Source organism: Dasypus novemcinctus, chromosome 31, assembly GCF_030445035.2.
Source record: "Dasypus novemcinctus isolate mDasNov1 chromosome 31, mDasNov1.1.hap2, whole genome shotgun sequence".
Lineage (NCBI taxonomy): Eukaryota > Metazoa > Chordata > Mammalia > Cingulata > Dasypodidae > Dasypus > Dasypus novemcinctus.
In genome coordinates, this window is record NC_080703.1 from 38240071 (window position 1) to 38262773 (window position 22703).

The following is a 22703-nucleotide window of genomic DNA, read 5'->3' on the forward strand; positions in this document are numbered from 1 at the left end:
GAAGAAGACTTCCTCCAGAAGCCAGGAGAAACCTGGATATTCCCCAAGGACTTTATCATTGGGCCCTCCTGGGAGATTGATGGGGGAAATAAGCAATCGAAGCAGTGAACAGCTGGAGCTCCTCCCCCACCATTAGCAAAGGGGTGGAATAATTAGTAGTTTAAAAAGTGGCGCCAGGCCTGAGTTCGCTCTCTTGCCTCTGGACTGGGTCTCCAGCTGCTGCTTCCTTGCTTGAATCACCACACAAGTAAAACTTGGGCATTTATAACCTATAATAGGAAATTGTAGCCTGTAAATTGGCCCTTTTGATCACTTTTCAGCCCCTTCCTCTCTACTTGGGGCCCCTGCTCTGTTATTTTCTCCCATTTCTTTTCCCTCCCTACCTGAATAAATTACTGACCTAACTCACCCAGTGTACTCTTGAAATTCATTTCTGCAGCATAGCCAAGAACCTAGACAAAATCTGGTGACATTTTGATTAAGTCAGATCAATCTAGGGCTACATAATTACCTTTCATTGTTGTAGGTCATCACAGAGTTGCTTTTACCAATGGGCACTGTCTTTAGCTTATACTAAGGAACGCTATAAGAAATTGCCTCTGAAAGGTGGCATAATTTTTGCTAGTATGCCCTTGGGACTGTTGTTTGTTTTTGTCTTGTGCATCCTCTTTACAAGAAAATAGCCAGGTTATTTAAGGGAATAATTGTGCTTCACTGCCAGTATAGAATTTGTTTTACCTCATAGACAACATGAATTTTGTATCAATTATGCATACCTCTTTGCCTTGGCTGCCAGGAAGTTCAGAACCCAGTCTACAAAACACATTTAGTCCGTGAACATGACATTAGAGCACGCATTTGTGTACTCTTTTTGAAGTTTCATCTTATTTTTAAAAACCTTTTTTTCTCTTTGCCCTGATTTCCTTAAATTTTTGCCTTAATTATGCCCACTTTTCAAGGCAGCCTCAAAACTCTTTTAGAATCAGTCAAATATAAACAAATTCATGTTCATAAATATAGGTGTGATGATGAACTGCATTGTAATCTCGGTATGAGATGGAAAAAAGGTAGAATGATTTCAGTTTATTTCAAAAGGCAAAGAGATAATATTCCTAGTACCCTTGCAATGTTTAATACACTTTTGGAATAGTTACATGTCATATTTTTTATTTTAAAATTCCACATCACTCATTGACTAATTCATTTTAAGCCCGGTCTTTGTATTTGCTCTTAGGTTAGGAATCTATATGCCTGCATGCAAAGGAATCAAAAGTGGTTTACTTATCTCATTTAAGTTTGTGTTAATTATTACACAGGGACAAATACACATGAACCAGGACTCAGCTACATTTCTCACAAGTCACTGTGCTTTCAGGAGGGACACAAGTTAATGCCAGACTTATTTCATACAAAGTACAGCACCAGGGCTATAGGTGGTGCCCGTGGGAGAGAGGCCTCCACCCAGACAGGACCTCCACCAGCCGGGGAGCTTGACTCTGGCCTGGCCTCCTCGACAGCTGATAGGCCATACATTTCCCAGCTAAGTTCAGTAATTGTGGGAAGCGGACTTGGCCCAGTGGTTAGGGCATCCGTCTACCACATGGGAGGTCCAGGGTTCAAACCCCGGGCCTCCTTGACCCGTGTGGAGCTGGCCCATGCGCAGTGCTGATGCGCGCAAGGAGTCCTGTGCCACGCAGGGTGTCCCCGCGTAGGGGAGCCCCATGCGCAAGGAGTGCGCCCCATAAGGAGAACCGCCCAGCGCTAAAGAAAGTGCAGCCTGCCCAGGAGTGGCGCCACACATATGGAGAGCTGACACAACAAGATGACTCAACAAAAAGAAACACAGATTCCCAGTGCCGCTGATAAGGCTAGAAGTGGTCACAGAAGAACACACCACGAATGGACACAGAGCAGACAATGGGGGTGGGGGGGAGAATTAAATAAAAAATAAATCCTTAAAAAAAAAAGTTCAGTAATTGTGCCTAATCCTTTTTTTAATGTCAATTTTATTGATACATTTCAATAAAGTATAAAATCCATCCAGAGTGTAGAATCCATGGTATCTGATATAATCACATAGTTGTGCATTCATCACTTCAGTCATTATTAGAGCGTTTTCATTATTCCAATAATAATAAAACAAAAAATAGACCAAAAAACCCCCTAAACTCTACCCCTTAATAATCGCTTCTCAGTCTCTATGCTTCTCCTATTGTACATAGTTGCAATTCTGTTTCCATCTTTCTAATTTATTCGTGTTTATCTTTGGTATAGATGGAGTCAAACAATATGTAGTACCATTTGTCTCGTTTCTTTCACTTAGTACATTTCCTTTTTTTGCCCTTAATGGAAGATTATTAATATGTTACTCGACGCTACTGTCCCTGTTTTGCTTTGGTTGTCTTTAGCACTTTTTTCTGGAGTGACTGCCCGAGGGTCATGTTGTGCAAATGCAGTTGTCATAACAAACGAAAGCAGACTGAAATTGAAAGTAGATTTAGCGCTTGAAAGCAGATGGGAGGCGACTCTCGTTTGAAGGCTCAATGCAATCAATGTATGTGCTCGCCTTATCATGAGCTGCCGGTGCCACCAGAGCACACTAGCCAGGTCAGCGGACACACGGCACTTAAGGGGGGATCGAGAACTCTAGAGTTCTTTGGCCTGAGAGCAGGGGCACACCTTTAAGGCGAGGTCTCGGGAGGAGCCAGGTCCCAAGCGGCGTTCGGTGAAGGCTCCTACTGCAGTTGGGAGTCCATGGGACCATGGTTTGTTCAACACCCTGAACCACAGAGCCCTGGCGTCTGCACGGGGCTCTTCTAAGATTCCACATACATACCTGTTTAGAACTTGTTACCAAAACATGTTCTCACTTGGCTTGCAGTCTCTTTGTCGTCAGCATGTTGACAATATTTTGTCTTGAAGTGTTTGTATCCTGGGAACCATGTGGCTCAAGTGGTTGAGCACCTGCTTCCCACGGATAAGGTCCTGGGTTCAATCCCCGGTACCTCCTAAAAACAGAACAAACAAATGAAAAAAGCATCCCAGTGCTCACTGAGGAGCAGATGGAGCCGTGGTTGAGCACCTGCTTCCCATATATGTGGTCCTGGGTTCAATCCCTGGTACCTCCTAAAAATGAAACAAATGAAAACACCACAACGCTCATTGAGGAGCAGATGTAGCTCAGTGGTTGAGCATCTGCTTTCCATGTATGAAGTCCAGGGTTCAATCCCCAGTATGTCCTAAAAACAAACAAATGAAAAAATCAACTGTCCTCGGGGATCAAATGTAGCTCAGTGGTTGATCATCTGCTTCCCTTGTATGAGGTCCCTGGCACCTCCTAAAAAAAAGTTTACGTTCTAATTATGGGTAACATATTTATAACTTTTTGGGGGAATTCAAGATCATGACTATCCTTTCACTGTATAACAGGTGGCACTCCATCCAGCCTATGCTGTTTGTCCATACCACCACCTGGGTGGCAATCACTAGCCATATTGAATACTGAAAGTGGGGGTGGGAAGACATCCAAAGGTTTTCTGTGGAAGGTTCTGGAATGGGGTCATTCTCTGTTGCTTGCGGTAGACTTCTTGGTCACACAAGAGGAACGGTGGTTCAATAGTAGTCAGAACTGTTTGGCAGTCAGTTAAATTTCAGGTGCTTGCAGCAGCTTGGGAGCGCTGCACCAGGGCACTTTCCTTTATGAGGAAGACTCCAGCGAAGGCCTGGAAGAGAAAATGGCGTAATGATCCTCCTCCCCTAACAACCCAGGCCTAAGGCGTCCTCTCTCCAGGAGCTGGGGTCGATGCTCTCCCTCCACCACCATAAACTTAGTGTTTCCTTTTCCTTTAGCTACAACTTCACTGTTTCCCCAAGTCATCCTTTACTCTCACCTGGACCTTTCGTCTGGAAAGATCAAGGGTAAGAGGGCAAGGGAATTTTATAAAAGTTCCAGACGCCCATTTCATCCCCTGCTTTGGCCATGGTGGGAGGACCTGGTGAGTCGTGTACTCAGTCAAGTGGTTGTTATCCTTCTGACCTAGGGCCTTGTCAAAAGAACAGGAGAATCAGTTGGCTGGACTAGAATTAAATTCCAACCCTGGTGGACCAACCAGGATGGCCAGAGGTTGCTGTTAGAAGAAAGACGCATTATGCCCAGGAATGGTCAGGGGAGAATCCTGAAGTTTCAAAACAGTTTATCCAAGCCCCCATGGCTTTTGTTTGGGTTGTTTCCCGGGAAGGAGCTGAGGTGGGATAGCTCTGTTCTGGGCACAGCTGCATTTAGATTGCCTCACTCAAGTGTGTGGCCAGTCGCTGGAGAGGAAAGCAGATGAGTTTTGAGGTCACTCTCCTGACCATAGAATCAAATGGCTGTGGATGGTAGGCAGTATGAATGGTGCACTGAAGAAAAGAACTACACAGCTCGTTGTGGAGCAGCGTTTGTGCTACAAAGTCCAGCATTCTCAGACTGCAAGTGGTCCAGAAAGCCAAATACATGACTCAGGCGATTTTGTGGGCCTCCCTGTTGTGACTGGTATTGGCAGTTTTTTTTTTTAAAGATTTATTTATTATTTATTTTTCTCCCCCACCCCCCAGTTGTCTGCTCTCTGTGTCCATTCGCTGTGTGTTCTTCTGTGACTGCTTCTATCCTTATCAGCGGCACTGGGAATCTGTGTTTCTTTTTGCTGCGTCACCTTGTTGTGTCAGCTCTCCGTGTGTGCAGCGCCATTCCTGGGCAGGCTGCACTTTCTTTCGCACGGGGCGGCTCTCCTTACGGGGTGCACTCCTTGCATGTGGGGCTCCCCTACGCGGGGGACACCCCTGCATGGCACGGCACTCCTTGCGTGCATCAGCATTGCACATGGGCCAGCTCCACATGGGTCAAGGAGGCCCGGGGTTTGAACCACAGACCTCCCACATGGTAGGCGGATGCCCTAACCACTGGGCAAAGTCCGCTTCCCGGTATTGGTGGTTTTATAAGGTGAAAAAGGGTTAACGGTGGAGAGGTACTACCAGGAACCCCGGGAGGGGTCAAAGGTCTACCAGGAGCGTGGGCACGGTGCCCTCTGTGATGGGTCCCCCTAACCACCAGGCGAGGGGTCGGCTTTTGGCAGGGGCCGTGAGCTTGGCCTGCTGTAGGGGGTTCTGCCGTGGAAGCGTGGGGTCCTCGACTCTGTGCCTCGTCATGCGGGTGTGCTGCCACGTCCGAGTGGTGATGGACGTGGGTGGCAGTGGTGGCAAAGTGGAGGCGCGGCCTCGAACAGCAGCTGGGTCCCAGGCTTTCCCAGCAGAGACCAGGTGGCTCCAGTGGCAGCCCTGCTTTGTGTCCACAGTTTGCAGACCCGAAAGGAGTGTCTCTATTCTGCTCATCTGTAGTAGACCCATGGGCAAGCCACTGTCGACAGCTCGAGAGGCAGCAAAACTGTAAAGAGGCTCATTATGGGGCATGCTGGCCAGAGCTATGGGAATGGTGGTTTTTTTTTTTTTTTAAAGATTTATTTTTCATTTATTTCTCTTCTCTTCCCTGACCTCCTCCCCAGTTGTCTGCTCTCTGTGTCCATTCACTGTGTGTTCTTCTGTGTCCGCTTGTGTTCTTGTCAGCAGCACGTGGAATCTGTCTCTTTTTGTTGCATCATCTTGCTGCTGTGTCAGCTCGTGTGTGCAGCACCACTCCTGGGCGGGCTGTGCTTTTTTCGCACTGGGCGACTCTCCTTACGGGGCGCACTCCTTGAGCCTGGGGTTCCCCTACACGGGGGACACCCCTGCATGGCAGGGCACTCCTTCCGCGCATCAGCACTGCGCATGGGCCAGCTCCACACGGGTCAAGGAGGCCCGGGGTTTCAACTGCAGACCTCCCATGTGGTAGGCAGATGCTCTATCAGTTGAGCCAAATCCACTTCCCTAGGAACGGTCTTGAGTTCTGCCCACTGTGTGGAGCGACTGTCTGTTTTGGCTCATTGTAGCTTTGGTGAAGTTGAAGCCACAGTGGTTCAGTGAAGACATCAGATCTCGGCTGATCCACACCATGCCCCTTGGGGACACCTCTGGGAACGGAAGGTCCCACTGAGCCAGTGGCTTGGCTCCAGGTGGCAGAGTGGGGGCAGAAAATGTTCCCCAAAGGGGTGGCTGCTACTTTTTCTCACTAGACGTCATCGGGGCCGGGCCGGCTGCCTTCTGGAATGTCCCATTTCCATTTGACAGCTGAGGCTTGTTGGGCTCTTAACACCTCGTTAGTCACTGAGTCTGAGTCAACCCGCCCCAAGAGATGATGGGGTGAGAGTCATAAAGCCTCCCCGGAGCAGGCGTTCGGGTGCAGCGAGAGCTCAGTAACCAGCTGGTGGCTGCTTTTCAAAAGGCGTGTCCCTGGGAACCGAGTTAGGGAGGCAGTGGGTCAAAACCCCAGGGCCTGCCTCCTGCTGTGGGTCGCCTTTCTTTTCTAGAGAATAAGCAGCAAGACCATGGGTCACACGGGCTTGTGGCTTGAAGGGGTTGTTCGTGCAGTGGGAACCCAGAGGTATTAGTGCGTCTCCATCAGGATCGTCACCCCTGGCCCTTAGGTGCAGTCACAGCACAGACCTGTGACATCAGTCACAATCACACGTTCAGCGTCGGAAGCCTCTGTACCCAAAACCCATCAGCTGAACCCGGCCACCCCTTTCCCTGCAGGACCAAGGGGAAGGGTGAATTGGGCACCTGTACTCATCAAGGTCATAGACGTTTGAGGCTTGACGTTCCAGGGCACTTGGACAGAGGAGCTGGGCCCTTGATTTCCCTTGGGGACAGGGGTCCTTGACCACACACCGAATCATCTTTCTCCTTAAAGTAACTGAGGTTGGAGCATAGAGGGAGGCAGGGATCAAGGGTGCAGAGGGAGAGAGGAGCTCTGTACCAGGAAGGCATCATGGCCAGGAGTTCTGAGTGATATGGTGGCCACGTGTGGCTCATCCAAGCCACCCATGATTTCAGAGCACACAAAAGCCCTGCATGGGGCAGCAAAGTCACAATTTTTCAATTTCTGTCTTGGGGAACCTCTTTTTTTTTCTAAGATTTCTTTTTTATTTATTTCTGCCCCCCCCCCCCCATTGTCTGCTCGCTGTGTCCATTCGCTGTGTGTTCTTCTGTGTCCGCTTGCATTCTTGTCAACAGCACCGGGAATCTGTCTCTTTTTGTTGTGTCATCTTGCTGCGTCAGCTCTCCGTGTGTGCGGCGCCACTCCTGGGCGGCTCTCCTTACGGGCTCACTCCTTGCACATGGGGCTCCCCTACGTGGGGGACACCCCTGCATGGCATGGCGCTCTTTGCGTGCATCAACACTACACATGGGCCAGCTCATCGCACAGGTCAGGAGGCCCTGGGTTTGAACACTGAACCTCCTATGTGGTAGGTGGACACCCTATCAGTTGAGCCACATTCACTTCTGCTTGGGGACCTCTTGATTCAACATCCACAGTCCACGTTGCTTTGGGCTGGGACTATAGGTTTGCATTTTTTTTTTTTAAAGATTTATTGTTTTATTCCCCCTCTTCCCTTCCTCTTGCCCTGCTGTTCTTGCTGTCTGTGTTGTCTTCTCTTATTTTCTCTACTCTAGGATTCACTGGGATTCGATCCTGGGGCCCTCTGATGGGGAGAGAGGTTCCCTGTCAATTGTGCCACTTCAGTTCCTGGTTTCTGCTGTGCTTCACCTTGACTCTCTCCTTGTCTCTCTTTTGATGCGCCATCATCTTGCTGTGTGTCTCACTTGTGTGGGCACTGGCTTGCCATGCGGGCATTCACACAGGCATTGGCTTGCCATACGGGCACACTTTCTCTTCTTCTTACTCACCAGTAGGCCCCAGGGGTCAAACCCTGCTCCTCCCATATGGTAGGCAGAAGCTGTATCACTTGAGCCACGTCTGCTTCCCTGAATTTTTTGGTTAACTGGGCTTGCAGCAGAGAATTTTATAGAGGAGTCCTCCTTAATCCAGAGCATTTGCTGCCTCATTGTCAAGATGTTACCTTTTAAGTTCTCCCAGATTCAATATAAGATTTAAGGAGGTTTTTCAAGGATTAGCTCGCATTCTTTTGGTCCATTTCTTCTTCTCTAGTGGTTCACCTTTGTTAGCATTGTAAATAGAACCCTGGGCAGCAGGAGCAGGCTTCATCTGTGGTTTCCCATGGGAGGTTGTCGGCCTCAGAGAAATCTTTCTGGGAGGCCACATCTTCCTAATAGCAACCAGGAACCACTGCAAAACAAAACAAAACAAAAAACAACTCAGACCTTTTACTATCAACTCTAAATGGAATCCAGAAGGGTGGCTTGGTGGACACCTGGAGAGGCTGAGCCTTTAAACGTCCCGCCTGTCATCCTTCTTCCTTAGCAAGCATGCACCCTGCCCCTTCACCTCCCAAACACATCAGCCAACATTTTCATAGTTGCAGTTTACCCTCTATCCATGCCCGGTGTAGCTGCACCTTTCCTTACCTGTTGTCTCGTAAGGGGTGGAGAGTTTTCCCTCCTCTCTCTACCAGGGTGAATCTTGGTCTACTTATTACAGTGGGAGCTGACCACCAGACTGGGGTGCTGGCAACCACGGGGCACCATCCGGGCATCTGTCTTTGAACCTACTGCCCAGCAGCTGCCCTCCAACTCTCTCCCCAGTTCTCCTCATTATCCAGCAATGAAGTGGAGTGTAATTTACTGCCCAGTTGAAACACCAGAAGCATTAAACATTTTATAAGCCTGCTGGGAAGATGGTAGAGTAGGAAGCTCCAGGCACCAGTCCTTCCACCGGAATAACTAGTAAACAGGCAGGAACTGGCCAATGCAACCGATTCAGAACCCCAGATCTGGGAGAATCCTGTGCAGCATCCAAAGAAGAGTGGGAGGAAGAGGCTGATGAATTGTGGCAAAAACCAGTGGATTTCACTTTCTGGGCAGTGGCTACTGTTGCTCATGCCCCAGCCTCAGGGCAAGGCAGTGAATCCTGACACCCAGCCCTTGGTGTGGCTTGCTGGTCCCAGGGTGGGATAGAAAGACCTAGCTCCCAAGATCCCGCATGTGTGGCCTGATCCATTGCTGACCATTGCTCCATTGTGGGTCCCTGGCTTTCCAGCTGGGAAAGACTGACCTGGGAAATTCCTCTTATGCTCACCCACCTTCCCAGAATTTGCTCTCCAGGCAGAAGGAGCTTGGGGCAGTGAAAGAAAGCAGTGTAAGAAACCACGGGGTTGGGCAGCCTGGGGCTAAGGCTTTCCAGAGGCTGGCTGACTACGGGGGAGATGGAGAAGGTCTGTTTCCTGGGGAGTCGAGGGAGCGCTCAAATTCCTGTAAACAGGGCAGCTCCTCAGGCCAGTAGCAAGTCCAGGGCAGGACACAGGTTCAGAAGACACAAGGACCCTGCACTGTGCATTTGCCTCGGGCTGACCTTGATAGGAGGACTGAACTCTGAAGGAGAGCACCAGCCCCTGCAAAGCCAATTTGCAAAGACTGTGAAAGAATTGTTTTGTGTTTGCTTTTTTTTTTTTTGCATTGGTTTGTTTGGTTTTGTTAACTCCTGGCAATCCAGAAGATCTCTGTCGTATCATTAGCTGGATACAAATTCAAGCCACAGCTAAGACACGAAATCCCAGGGTTAACATTTAAAATACAAAATGTATAGTGTGCAATGCAGAGAGCTGTCACAAGTACATCACCTTGGTCCAGTGATATGTCAAGGTTGAATCATGGTTATACCTGTTTTACCATAGTCACAGTGTAAATAGTATGATCAAGGTATTTTCGGTGCTGAACGATATTGCAGGGACAGATGCAGGGCATTATATATCCTGCCATAACCCACTGAACGGACTGGGAGAGAGTGTCAACTACAATGTAAACTATAATCCACGCTGTGCAGCAGTGCTCCAAAACGTATTCACCAAATGCAATGAATGTTCCACACTAATGAAAGAAGTTGTTGATGTGGGAGAAGTGGGGGTGCGGTGGGGTGGGGAGTGGGGCATATGGGAACCTCTTATATTTTTTGTTGTAGCATTCTGTGTGATCTATGCATCTCTAAAGAAATAATAATAAAACAAAACAAAGCAATACAACAACAACAAACTATTGGTATAGAATGAGCAAGATTCTGAGCTATGCCCTACTGCAGCCAGGCTTTGAAATTACCGGGGGCACGCAGCAGTCCCACACGGCGGGGACCAATCCTGCCTAACACTTGACCCCTCATGTGAAAATTGAGACACCCAGTCATTGAACTTATATAATAGAACTAGTTCGTTTTTCTTAAACTAAATAATAGATGCGCCCCGCTCTGCTCTTGGGGACGAGGGCTCGTTTTACCTTTTGTGCTTCCTGTCTAACAGAAGGGAGACGGGATGATCGATCAAGCTGAGCTGCGGGAAGCTTGTGACCAGGTCAACCTGCATTTAGACGAAAAGCTCCTGGACCAGCTGTTTGACTACTGCGATGTGGACGAGGACGGGCTGATTAACTACCTCGAATTTGCAAATTTTCTTAACTGGAAAGACCAAATGCCTCTTAAAGAGTATGAAGAGAGGGTCATTATCAAAGGTATTTAATTTTTGAAAGGGTTGCAGAATTCCTCAGTGGACTTTATATTTTCATTTCTTAAAGAGCTCAACCGTTGTCAAGTTTAACATATAAAAAATGTAACTACATAGTTATTGGTTTGCTTATGCATAGAATATCTGTGGAAGGATTAGAAAGGTACTGACAACATTTATTATTTCCTGGTTGGGGGAACTGGGTGGCTGAGAGATGGGGGATCAATGATGCTCACTTTTTAATATAAGTTTGATAACTTTTGAATTTAGAATTATGTATTATTCATTGAAAAGAAAAAAATGAAAGGCAAAAAAAAAAAACTTATACAGAAGCTCAAAATCTGAAAGACAGTTCTTCAGAAAACTGGAAACCATTGTCTTAGAGCAACTGCTTCCCCCTCCCACAGGAGAGGTCAGGAGTAATATAGAATTTGACAGAAGAAAATTTGTAAGACAATGAAAAACACTGCAATGTTTAACTTTAGTTAAAATATTTTCATATTTACATATTATTTTCCTGTGTCATTAACCATATATATACACATGTAAATATATGTGTACATATAAACATTCTTATTGGCTTTTTAAAATTTAGCTTCCAAATTTTTATCTAATGGAAAGATACTTTTATGGTTTCTGTTAACTTCATTTTCAGTTTCTCATGCTAATGTGCTATGATTTCCTAAACCATTTTCACATCCTTTTGAAATTTAGGTTGTTTCCAGATATTTAAAAAATAATACAGGTAATGCTTTGAGTATTAACTTTAAAAAAACTTTGTTTCTAATTATATTTCATTTCTTCTTTTTATTTTTATTATTATTATTTTTTTATTTATTATTTATTATTTATTTAATTTCCCCCCCTCCCCTGGTTGTCTTTTCTTGGTGTCTATTTGCTGCGTCTTGTTTCTTTGTCCGCTTCTGTTGTCGTCAGCGGCACGGGAAGTGTGGGCGGTGCCATTCCTGGGCAGGCTGCTCTTTCTTTTCACGCTGGGCGGCTTTCCTCACGGGCGCACTCCTTGCGCGTGGGGCTCCCCCACGCGGGGGACACCCTTGCGTGGCACGGCACTCCTTGCACGCATCAGCACTGCGCATGGCCAGCTCCACACGGGTCAAGGAGGCCCGGGGTTTGAACCGCGGACCTCCCATATGGTAGACGGACGCCCTAACCACTGGGCCAAAGTCCGTTTCCCCATTTCTTCTTTTTAAAAGATTTTATTTATTTCACTCCTCCTCCCCCCCATTGTCTGCTCTCTTGTGTCCATTTGCTGTGTGTTCTTCTGTATCCACTTGCATTCTCAGCAGCAACGGGAATCTGTGTCTCTTTTTGTTGTGTCATTTTGCTGCGTCAGTTCTCCGTGTGTGTGAAGCCACTCCTGGGTGGGCTGCGCTTTTTTTGCACAGGGCAACCCTCCTTGCAGGGCTTACTCCTTGCACGTGGGACACCCCTACATGGGAGACACCCCTGCGTGGCACGGCACTCCTTGTGTGTGGCAGCACTGCGTGTGGGCCAGCTCATCACGTGGGTCAGGAGGCCCTGGGTTTGAACCCTGGACCATTTATATGGTAGACGGATGGTCTATCAGTTGAGTCACATCCGCTTCCCCATATTTCATTTCTTATGAATGTTATTATTGATCTAGAAGTAATTCTTTGTTTCCATTTTCTTTTTCTAAATGGTGTACCCATTTGCAATTTTATTAGCCCAGGCTGTGAGAAGACTTTTCTCCAACCTGGCTAATACTGAGCATCAATAAAAGCACTCTTGCTAATTCAGTTGGTTTATAATGATACTTCGAGTTGGCTTTTATTCTCATATCTTGGCTAATAGAGAGGATTACTTCTTAATGAGAGGATGGTTCCATTTTTCTTTCCTCTTGGGATTTCTCTTCTAAAAAATGAGGATACTATGTTTTCACCCCTTTTCCTGGGCCTGCCTTTCGATTCTGCCCACCAGGATAGCTGCTGAATCTTTCCTATCTAATGACGCCTTTTCTAGAAAACGACTCTACCTGTCTCCTTTCAGGAATAACGAGGGGGTGACTAAGTTTATTTGCCTCTTGGCAAAAACTCAGGAAGGCGGGGGAAGCAGAAGTCTGTTTTCAAACCAGATAGTTCTTCCAGCTGCTCCTGGTTTTCCGAGTCTGGCCCCACCAGTCATGTCGGTGGAGACCTGATGATTTTGTCTTCTGAGGATTTTTGGGTGGAGGCTGCAGAGCCAGCGGCTCACAATGCGGGGCCCAAGAATGCTCTGCCAGGAATTGGCTTATCTCAAAATCTGTTTTACGGTGGACTTCTCCTGGAGGAAGAGAATTGAGTGTTCTAAGACAGTGGTTTTCAAACCATTTTCTGATGAACTATTTTTCATATTTTATCAGGATGTCCACCTCTTTTGGGGGAAACTAGGGGATCTGAAACACCAGGCTTGCACCCTTTCAGGGCAACGTCTGGCAGGGGCTGAATGAGGGGTGTATGCCTGAGAAAGACCTGACTTCTTTTCTAGTTTGCCACAGGCCACTGCCCTCTCGATCCCAGCGCTACTTTCCTCTGTAACATTTTGCGTTTCCCCAGAAACTTTTAAGTTCTTCTGGACAGCGAAATGCCATAGTGCCCTCTAGTGGTGTCTGCGGAGGTGCCAGCTCTTGGAGAGCCCCAGGGATTGACTCCTGAATCTCAGAACTGATTCTGCAAAGCACGTTGGCAGTCAAGGACAGAGTCTCACAATCTCACTTCCACCTGAGGGTTTTCTTCTGTGCACTGATGTTTGGGGGACTGGTTGTATAATCAGCCCCAGGCCCACTGAGCTTTCTCATGGTGTCCCGATGTTGCAATAGCAGCATGGAATTTGGCAACAACTCCAGACATAATCTTCTCTTAGCTCTCCCAAGGGCACAGTCCTGGGAACAATTTGGGCAAATACAAAAATACACTCTAGTGAAAGAGGGCAGAATGACCTAAATTTTATATTTACCTTTGGTCTTTATTCTCAAGTAAGTTGAGTGGTGTGGTAAAAAGTAACCAAAGGCCATGTTCAAGTTTCCTGGTGTATAAAGTTGGCCTGGACTTGTCCTTCCACAATGAGTGCTGGCACCAGCTGTTTCCATCAGCAAGAAGCGACTAAATGGAAAAACTTACTTGCCTTAAGCAGCAAGCACCAAGTGGTAACTTCTTCCCATACCATTTTCCTTACCTCTTTGCTTAAAGGTAGAAAACCAGATTGTACATACCCTACTGAGGCTAACGTTCAAGAATCAGAACCACATCTCCTGATAAAACCCGAAGACATTGTCTTCAAAGAACCAGGGAGTTCAGAGAAGACACCCAGGACGCTTCAGAGACCAAGCGATAAAGTTTCTAATCATTATAAGACGACATCTTCTGAGATCAGTGCAGTTGTAGGAGCCGTTCCTGCTGTTTGTGAGTATGTCACATTATGTGTCGAATTTTAAAAGGTTTGATCAACACAGAAGGGATGTGTCCTTGCTTTGCTGCCAACCTCCCTCTCCATTAGACTGTAAGTTTCTCCAAGCTTAGAACCTTTCATCCACTTCTTTTTTTTTTAAGATTTATTTCTTTATTTATTTCTCTTCCCTTCCCCACCCACCCCGGTTGTCTGTTCTCTGTGTCTATTTGCTGTGTCTTCTTTGTCTGCTTCTGTTGTCAGCAGCACAGGAATCTGTGTCTCTCTTTGTTGCGTCATCTTGTGTGTCAGCTCTTCGTGTGTGCGGCGCCATTCCTGGGCAGGCTGCACTTTCTTTCGCCCTGGGCGGCTCTCCTTACGGGGCTCACTCCTTGCGCGTGGGGCTTCCCTATGCGGGGGACACCCCTGTGTGGCTCGGCACTCCTTGCTCACATCAGCACTGCACGTGGGCCAACTCCACATGGGTCAAGGAGGCCGTGGGTTTGAACTGCGGACCTCCCATGTGGTAGGCGGATGCCCTAACCACTGGGCCAAGTCCGCTGCCCTTTCATCTACTTCTTTATCATGAGCCTCTTGAGGGTCTCAGTAATGGTTAGCTGAACTCTGAGCTCTTATCACTGATGACCTAAGTGAAATGATTCTCTGCATTGAAAGAAACACGAAGCCAGTGTAGATCAGGAAATTGAGTGATGGTGCTTGCAGCGATCCAGACTTCACTAAGTGTTATGAGACACATGCTTCTCAGTTCCACACATATTTGCCTTCATATGTTTGAAGAACTCTTTCAGAATGATTTTTCACACCTTTATTCCCCATTTTTCAGGCATAATAGATATTGGTTATTTAGAAAGATGATTTTTTCTTGGTCAAGAACATTTTGTAGGACTAAGGGCACAGCTAAGAGCTTGCATATTTTTCTTAACTGGCTTTTATAGATCTGCTCTACATTCTGGTGTAGTGAGATATGCTACTTTCTTTCGAAGAGCACTGTCTAATTCCATAGAAGTGGGAGTCGCATATGCATTTTTAATTTTCTAGTAGCCATGGTAAAAAAAGGGTGCAATTTAATTTTAATAATATATTCTATTTAATACAATATATCCAAGGCATTATCATTTCAATTTTTACTCAATATAATATTATCAACGGGATGTTTTATGTTCTTTATTTTGTAGAGTCTTCTTAATTTGGTTCCTATTTTACCCTTATGGCACTTCTCAGTTTGGACCAGCCCCATTTCAAGTGCTTCTTGAAGAGAGGGCTGGGGCTACCACATCGCACAGCATGGTTTAAAAATATCTGCTTTCTCTGTTCCCTGGTAACCTAGGTTATCCTATCTACGGCGTGCCGACCATTCGGTCTGATATCCCGGCCCCCCGGATTCGTCGTATCAGTGATAGAACTAATTATGGTGAAGAGGGCAATGCTTATTCGTTGCTACATCCTACCATCTTCAGCCAGAAAGGAGTGTTTGAAAGAGACTTCTTTAAGACCAGATCGAAAGAAGAGGTACAGCTTATTCTTTGAAAAGGGCTGAAAGAAATGCTAATGTCACGTAAACAGGCAAAGAGGGAAATGTTTCTTTATTCACGACTGGTATGTTAGACTTTTCAAAACTCATTATATTACAAAAGCCATAGGATTCTTCAGGAATACTGTTCAATTTGGTGCAATTCTTGAAGTAGACTTTATTCTAGGATAGGAAGCAAATTTCATGTCATATATTCAACATGGCCCATGTACGAAAGGAAAAATGTTTTCCTGAACACTACTTGAGTTCAAAAAAAAGGGAGAAAAGATCAGTCCCCCCCTGATGTGAGTTTCCTTATGGCCTTGGACCTTGGGAACCAAAAATTCAGCATGAGGAGGGCTACTGCCCCTAGGTACTGTTCCGATTGTTCCAGATTAACAGGGCAAGCGGCGAGTTAAAATAGTCTGTGCTGTTGTCACACCATAGGCCAGCCTAGTACTTTGTTTGTTTATTTATTTCTTGTTAGTCACAAAACCTGGCTTCTCTATTCCAGGTGATCCTGGGAGTACCAGCTAGGTCAGAACTGCCCCTGGCAGGCTGAGGGCCAAGGATTGATGGCAGTGCTTGCCAGAACAGCCAGCCGGTCTAGAAGAGTGTCCATAGAAAGCAGGGTGCGCTACAGGGAGCTTTATCAGAACCTCGATGTCCCTTCAGATGTGGTCCAAGTCAGATGTGGACCTTGATGGCTTGAAGGCTTCCTAATTACTAGCCTAATCAATAACAGGATTATTTCAATGCTTTATTCCAGCTGAGGCAAGAGAGGGAGAGTAAGGGGGACCTCAGAGGCTGGTGCTTGCCAGCTGGCCCCCCAACAGAAATTCAGGATCCTGCCCAGGGGGCCAGAGAAGAGACGCCCCAGGTTGTGCTTTCACCCTCCTCAGTCACTCTCGCGGGCTTAAGAAATGAAACCTAAGCATTGCCAAAAGATCAAAGCTCTCCTGCTTGCTTCGTGATGCCTGAAAGTCCTTTAACTAGGAAGCCGTCCTTTATCTTGCAACTCTAGATACAGAGTAAGACCAGGTTGGGGTGACAGTGTTAACCTGGCAATGGGTGGGTTTCAGCAAAAGCATTAGCTAAAAATCCCCGGTGGCACAGGACGGGGGCACTGAGAAAGCGGGCAGGTGAGCCCGGGATGCTCAAGGTCCAGGGCCACTTTGTGAGTTCCCTGTGGGAAGCATCCTTCACCTGCCTCTGGGCGGGGAGAAAACTAGAGGCTCTACCCAGGGGTACCAAGTACTCAGGTGGTGTTGCCATATGGCCGGAGTTGCCAACAGCTCTGCTTTTCTCGGGCTGTGCTTTTATCGCACAGGGTGGCTCTCCATGTGGGGCGCACCCCTTGAGCTTGGGGCACGCCTATGTGGGGGACTCCCCTGTGTGGCACAGCACTCCTTGCACGTGGCAGCACTGCGCGTGGGCTCACCCCATGGGTCAGGAGGCCCTCGGGATTGAACCCTGGACCCCTCCATATAGTAGGCAGATGCTCTTAACAGTTGAGCCACATCCACTTCCCTTTAGCAGAACTTTTAATTGCCTTGGGGTTCTGTTTAATGGATGTATTTTATTCCTTTGGCCTTCCTACTCACTGTCTAACCTGTCTTTCCTTTTCTTCTTTGCTTTTGTTCTGTGTGCCACACTGTTTCTCTTTTTTGAAAGTGTTTCATTGTTTTCTCACATCCTTTGCTCTACCCATCTAAACTTTCTCCCCCCTGCTAGTTTTTATCTTTCCTTTCTTATATTTTTCTGGAACATAATAAACATGTCCCCTCCTTTCAAACTCATTGCTTTTTAAAAAAAATTTATTGAAATATATCACTTATACATAAACAATAACTGTATAATGGTTATGAACTTACAAAACAAACATATAACATCAAACAAACATATATAACATCTCACCCTACCACCAATAACTTGCATTTTTAAATCTTTTTAACTAATGATTAAAGAGCACTGTCAAAATATCACTACTAAACAAAGTAGTTTTCCCCTAACCAATCTGATTGTTATTATCTTTATATAATTTATATATGAACATACATGAACAATTAAGTGTATAGTAAAAGTGGTGAACTTACAAAGCAAACATGCATAACATCATACAGGGGTCCCATACATCAACCCTCCACCAATACCTTGTATTGTCATGAGACGTTTATTAGAAACTATGAAAGAACACTGTCAAAATCTTACTACTGATCATAGTCCTTATCTTATATTTGGTGTGTTTTTCCCCCAACCCACCCTATTATTATTTTTTAAATATATATTTTTTATGACAGAAGTTGTAAACTTATAAAACAATCATTCACATGTGCAGAATTACCAAACAACACCTCGCCATCAACATACCACAATGTGGTGTGTCATTTGCTACAGATAAAATAATATCATCTGAATTTTACCACGTCCATAGTGTATATTTGGCTCACATTTTCTATATTGCCTCAGTATCAACACAATCTTGCATAGATGCAAGAATATTATATTATTACTACTAAGCACACAGTCCATAGGTCACTCCAGCTGTATTTTTCCCATGCTTCTCCACATTCCCATCACCTTACAGTAGTGCTATACATTTGCTCTGGCTCACAAAGGACACTCTTGCATCTGTACCATCAACCACAATTCTCACCCACCTCTTGCTTTACTGTGCTATCCAGTTCCTGGATTATTCTCTAGCATTCTGTCAATTGGCATTTACATAACTAGACTACCATTTTCAGTCACATCCCCATTTATAAACTAGCTGTTTCTCACTGTGTTATCATCCACTCTATACATTTCCACACTTTTACAGTAAAGCCAATTAAAACTTCTGCATACATTAAACATCAGTAGTCCACTCAGTCCTTCTCTTATCTCCTTTAAGAATCCACCACCTACCACCAGGTCTTGAATATAATTTCCAATAATTTCTTCTAGCAGTTTTATGGTTCTTGCTTTTATTTTTAATTTTTTGATCCATTTTGAGTTAACTTTTGGAAAAGGTGTAAGATAGGGGTCCTCTTTCCTTCTTTCAGCTATGGATGTCCAATTTTTTTAGCACCATTTGTTGAATGGATTTTTCTGCCCAGCTGTGTGAGTTTGACAGGCTAGTCAAAAATCACTTGACCATACCTGTAAGGGTCTGTTTCTGAACCATAAATTTGGTTCCATTGGTCTATTGTGTCTGTCTTTAGGCCAGTACACCATGCTGTTTTTACCACTATAGGGAGGTATTATGATTTAAAGTCTGGAGAGGAGGGTTCACTTTTCCTTTTTATGATATTTCTGGCTATTCAGGATTACTTACCCTTCCAGATACATTTAATGATCATGCTTTCAATTTTTTCTTTGATGCTGGTGGAATTTTTATCGGGATTGCATTAAATCTGTATATCGATTTGAGTAGAATTGACATCTTAATAGTATTTAGTCTTTCAATCCCTGAACATGGAATGTTCTTCCAGTTATTTAGGGCTTTTTTGGTTTGTTTTAACATTGAGTTGCAGTTTTCTGAATACAAGTGCTTTACATTATTGGTTAAGTTTATTCCTGACTTTTTGAGTTTTAACTGTCATATTTTATTTTCATCACTCTTTTGGATACTTTTAGTTACTTTTATTGATATAATCTTCATTTCTAGACTCTCTTCCAGGCCCCTCTCTCCTATCTTTTCAGACTCTAGCACACCCTTTAGTATTTCCTGAAAATCTGGTCTCTTGCTTAGAAATTCTCTCAGTTTCTGTTTATCTGTGAATATTCTAATTTCACCCTCATTTTTGAAAGACAGTCTTGCTGGATATAAGATTCTTGGCTGGAATTTTTTCTCTTGTAGTATCTTAAATATACCAGACCACTGTCTTCTTGCCTCCGTGGTTTCTGATGAGAAATCAGCACTTAATCTTATTGGATATCCCTTATATATTATGCCTTGCTTTTCTCTTGCTGCTCTCAGAATTCTCTCTCTGTCTTTGGCCTTTGACATTCTGATGAGTATGTGTCTTGGAGTTGGTCTATTTGGATTTTTTTGGATGGGAGTACATTGTGCTTCTTGGACAGGGATATCTATGTCCTTCAATAGGGCTTCCCCAACCTCATAGCTTTTTAATGATTGTCTCTACAGAGAGATTATTAATAACTTGAAGTGTCCTGGTTTTCAGTGTGTCCAGCTTTCAGTGTGCACACTTGCTCTCTGGCATTTGCACATGGACAATTATAGTTGAAATTCATAACAGGCCAGTTAGATACATTTTAAAAATGTTCCTATTTGAAAGAAAAGGAAACTAATATTCAGGGGTCTTAAGTGACATACATGAGATGGTAGAGACAGAAAGTGACTGAGACAGAATTCATATCCAGCAAGTCTCCTATCTTTGATTCTTTTACTCTATTTGAACCTTGCTGCTGCTCTTTAAAATAATCGGAAACGGTTGAAAGTAATTTTAGATATTATCTAGCATATGTTGAATGCCCTTATAGACATATTGACACAATGATCCCTGAACTTAAAGTACTGGAATTTTGATATTTGCTCATTACACATCTACAGACACCCAAGTACACACTCTTATGCACACTTTTTTTTTTCCTGGATAAATATCCATAGTCTGAGATGTTAGAAATATATATTAAAAAATAGACTTTTATAAACAGATATACCTTGGTCTGACTTTAGATGTTGATCGTTTCTAGATTGCACAGCTATTATGTAACATTGGTGTCCAACTTTCTGATGAAGAATTTGAAAACGTGTGGGATCTTGCATCAAGAAAACATCACAGTGGAGAAGTTTGTGTAGAGAACATCAGAAACGTCCTGGATGAGTTACAGCATGCAGATCGGATCAAATGTAAAACACCTGTGTGATATTTTTGGAGTCCATTCATTTAAACAGAATCCTTGTTAAATCTGCATACTTAACATTCAACTAAAATATTCAAATCCATCTTGGCTTTAGATATTATGTTATTATTCTACAATCACTGTGGTAGGACTCACATATACCTGTTTGTATGGATAATACATTTGATTTTGGGTTTTAAATTTATCTTATTTTCTCTGAAGTACACAAGAACTTGTCAAGCACTTGGAAAGTTAACCGTCAATCTTGCTGAAGGCTTAGTTCAGAAAGATGATAGGAGTTTGGTAACATTTGGTAGGCCTAAGAATTCTTTCCATTTGGCTGTCTGAAATTCAAAATCTGATTTGTGATGCCAAGTCCACAAGTTTCCTTCAACATTTCATTATGTTTCTCTTTAGGCTTCTCTGTGATAGGACTTTGGGTTATGGGGCTTTTAGTTTCTGAAAGGACAACAAACTCAATCACAAAGAGCACATTTTAGATAGCAAAAACTTGAGTTCCAACAATTATATAATGGCCATTATTTCTTAATAAATTTCTGTGCCCAGAAAAGCATGTTGTCCTTGATGTATCTGAAGAGGAAGCAGTCAATCTACCATTAGATACGGCTTTAAAGAGTTCTTAGTAGCAGATTGTGCCGAATCCCTCCCTCCCTCTTGCCTTGGCTCTTTGAAATACAATTAGATGTCCTGGCTGGGCTGGAGTGGTGGTGGTGGTAGGTGGGCTGTGATCCCAGGACAGTGTGTTCTTTCTGTGAATCAAAATGGGCTGAATCCGCAGCTTAAGCTTTATAGGTAATATAACAATGGATCGAAGAGCAATTGTATGTGTTCTCTCACTACTTCTCTGCTAGATCAAACAGCTTGTTGTCTATGTGAATGAAAAATATTGTTTAACTTAGATATTGTGGTTGTACTATAGCCTACCATTACTTAAAAAGAGGGCAAGACCCCAGGTTTAAAAAATTGCTTTATCCAATCTCTAGAAAAAAAATGATTTTTATAAGACTTTTTTATATATAATTTATGTTAAAAAGTTTAACTTTTTATTTTGAGATTATTTCAGACCTAAGGAAGATTTACAAAAGTCGTACAAAGAATTATACAGTTGGTAGGCTGGAGCCTCCTCTTATGCACTCGTGAAAGTCAGTTGGGAGAATCTTATTCCAGGTCTGCATTCAGTGACTTCAGATGGTAGCTTGAAATCTGCATGGTAGAAGTACTAACACTAAGAAACTGGCAAATGCTACAAGTCAGGGATTACACCCCACCCTCTTCTCTCCAGGGAGCCAGTTAAGCATTTACCAGGATATGTACAATGTATGTATGTATGTATTTATCCATCCGTATCATCTTCCTAATCTGTCCTTTCATTCCACCCATCCTTCATCCATCATCCATCCATCCATCCACTATCCATCTGCCAATCCATCCATCCACCATCCATCTATCCACCTTCCATCCACCATCCACCATCCATCATCCATCCATCCAATCATCTATCTATATTTATATCTATTTCTCTATATCATTTCTATCAACTCTTCTTTTGTTCTTCCATTTATGTATACATGCACAAACACACTTACATGTTATTTTTTCAGAATGGTTAGTAAGTTGCAGGCCTATTACCTTTTACTTCTAAATACTTTAGAATGTATTTCCTGAACACAATGGTATTTTCTTATGCAATCACATGTGGTTTTCAAAATCAATAAATTAATATCAATATCAATATCAATAAATCAAAATCAATAAAATCTAATTTACACACCTTATCTAAATTTCTCCAGTAGTCCCATTAATGCCCTTTATTAAAGTTTTCTTGGTCTGGTTTGGAGCTAATCTATAATTACGTGTTGCATTTAGTTGTCAGGTCTCTTTAGTTTTCATGAATTGGGAACAGTTTTTAGGACGTGGATATTATTTGTGTGTGCAGGTCAGTTATTTTGTAAAACCCAAAAGTTGGGTTCTATTAAACTTTTAAGTCAATAAGTGAAATTAAGTGGGAGGCATGCAACTTTGCTCCTTGCAAACTGTAGTTTTAGATTAAATTGAATATAATAAAAACATTTTGAACCAACCATTGTCATTTTAATTGTCAACGAACCCTTTTTATCCATTTTCTCTCTGGTAAAAGCACCCTATTTTTCACGGGAGGGGGCACCTTCCCTCCTTTCCTTGTCTGTGTGGGTTGGGGGCACTGACCCTGCCCCTCTCCAGGGGTGAGCCCTGCCACGTGCCTCCGTGATGTCCGTGAGTGGAGCAGGGATAAGTACATCACCCAAACCAAGCCACTCAGAGCAAAGGAGACTGAGTCCTGGGAATAGTAAGCTGTGGATGAAACGATGCCTGAGACGATGAAT

The 22703-nt window shown here is 44.2% G+C and overlaps 1 protein-coding gene across 5 annotated transcripts in view; it reads left to right on the forward strand.

The window, feature by feature from the left end:
• EFHB (EF-hand domain family member B) overlaps window positions 1-22420 on the forward strand; it is a 65125-nt gene extending 42705 nt beyond the window's left edge. For 3 of the 5 annotated variants that reach the window (XM_058290732.1, XM_058290733.2, XM_004476556.5), the window contains 4 exons: window positions 10338-10545; window positions 13745-13957; window positions 15289-15470; window positions 20170-22420. In XM_058290732.1, coding sequence (XP_058146715.1) covers window positions 10338-10545; window positions 13745-13957; window positions 15289-15470; window positions 20170-20343 — 777 coding nt within the window. In that variant the 3' untranslated portion in view covers window positions 20344-22420. Of the gene's footprint in view, window positions 1-10337; window positions 10546-13744; window positions 13962-15288; window positions 15471-20169 lie in introns of those variants that run through there. The other 2 variants (XM_058290731.2, XM_058290730.2) reach the window with 2 other exon arrangements.
• Window positions 22421-22703: the final 283 nt, after the last annotated feature.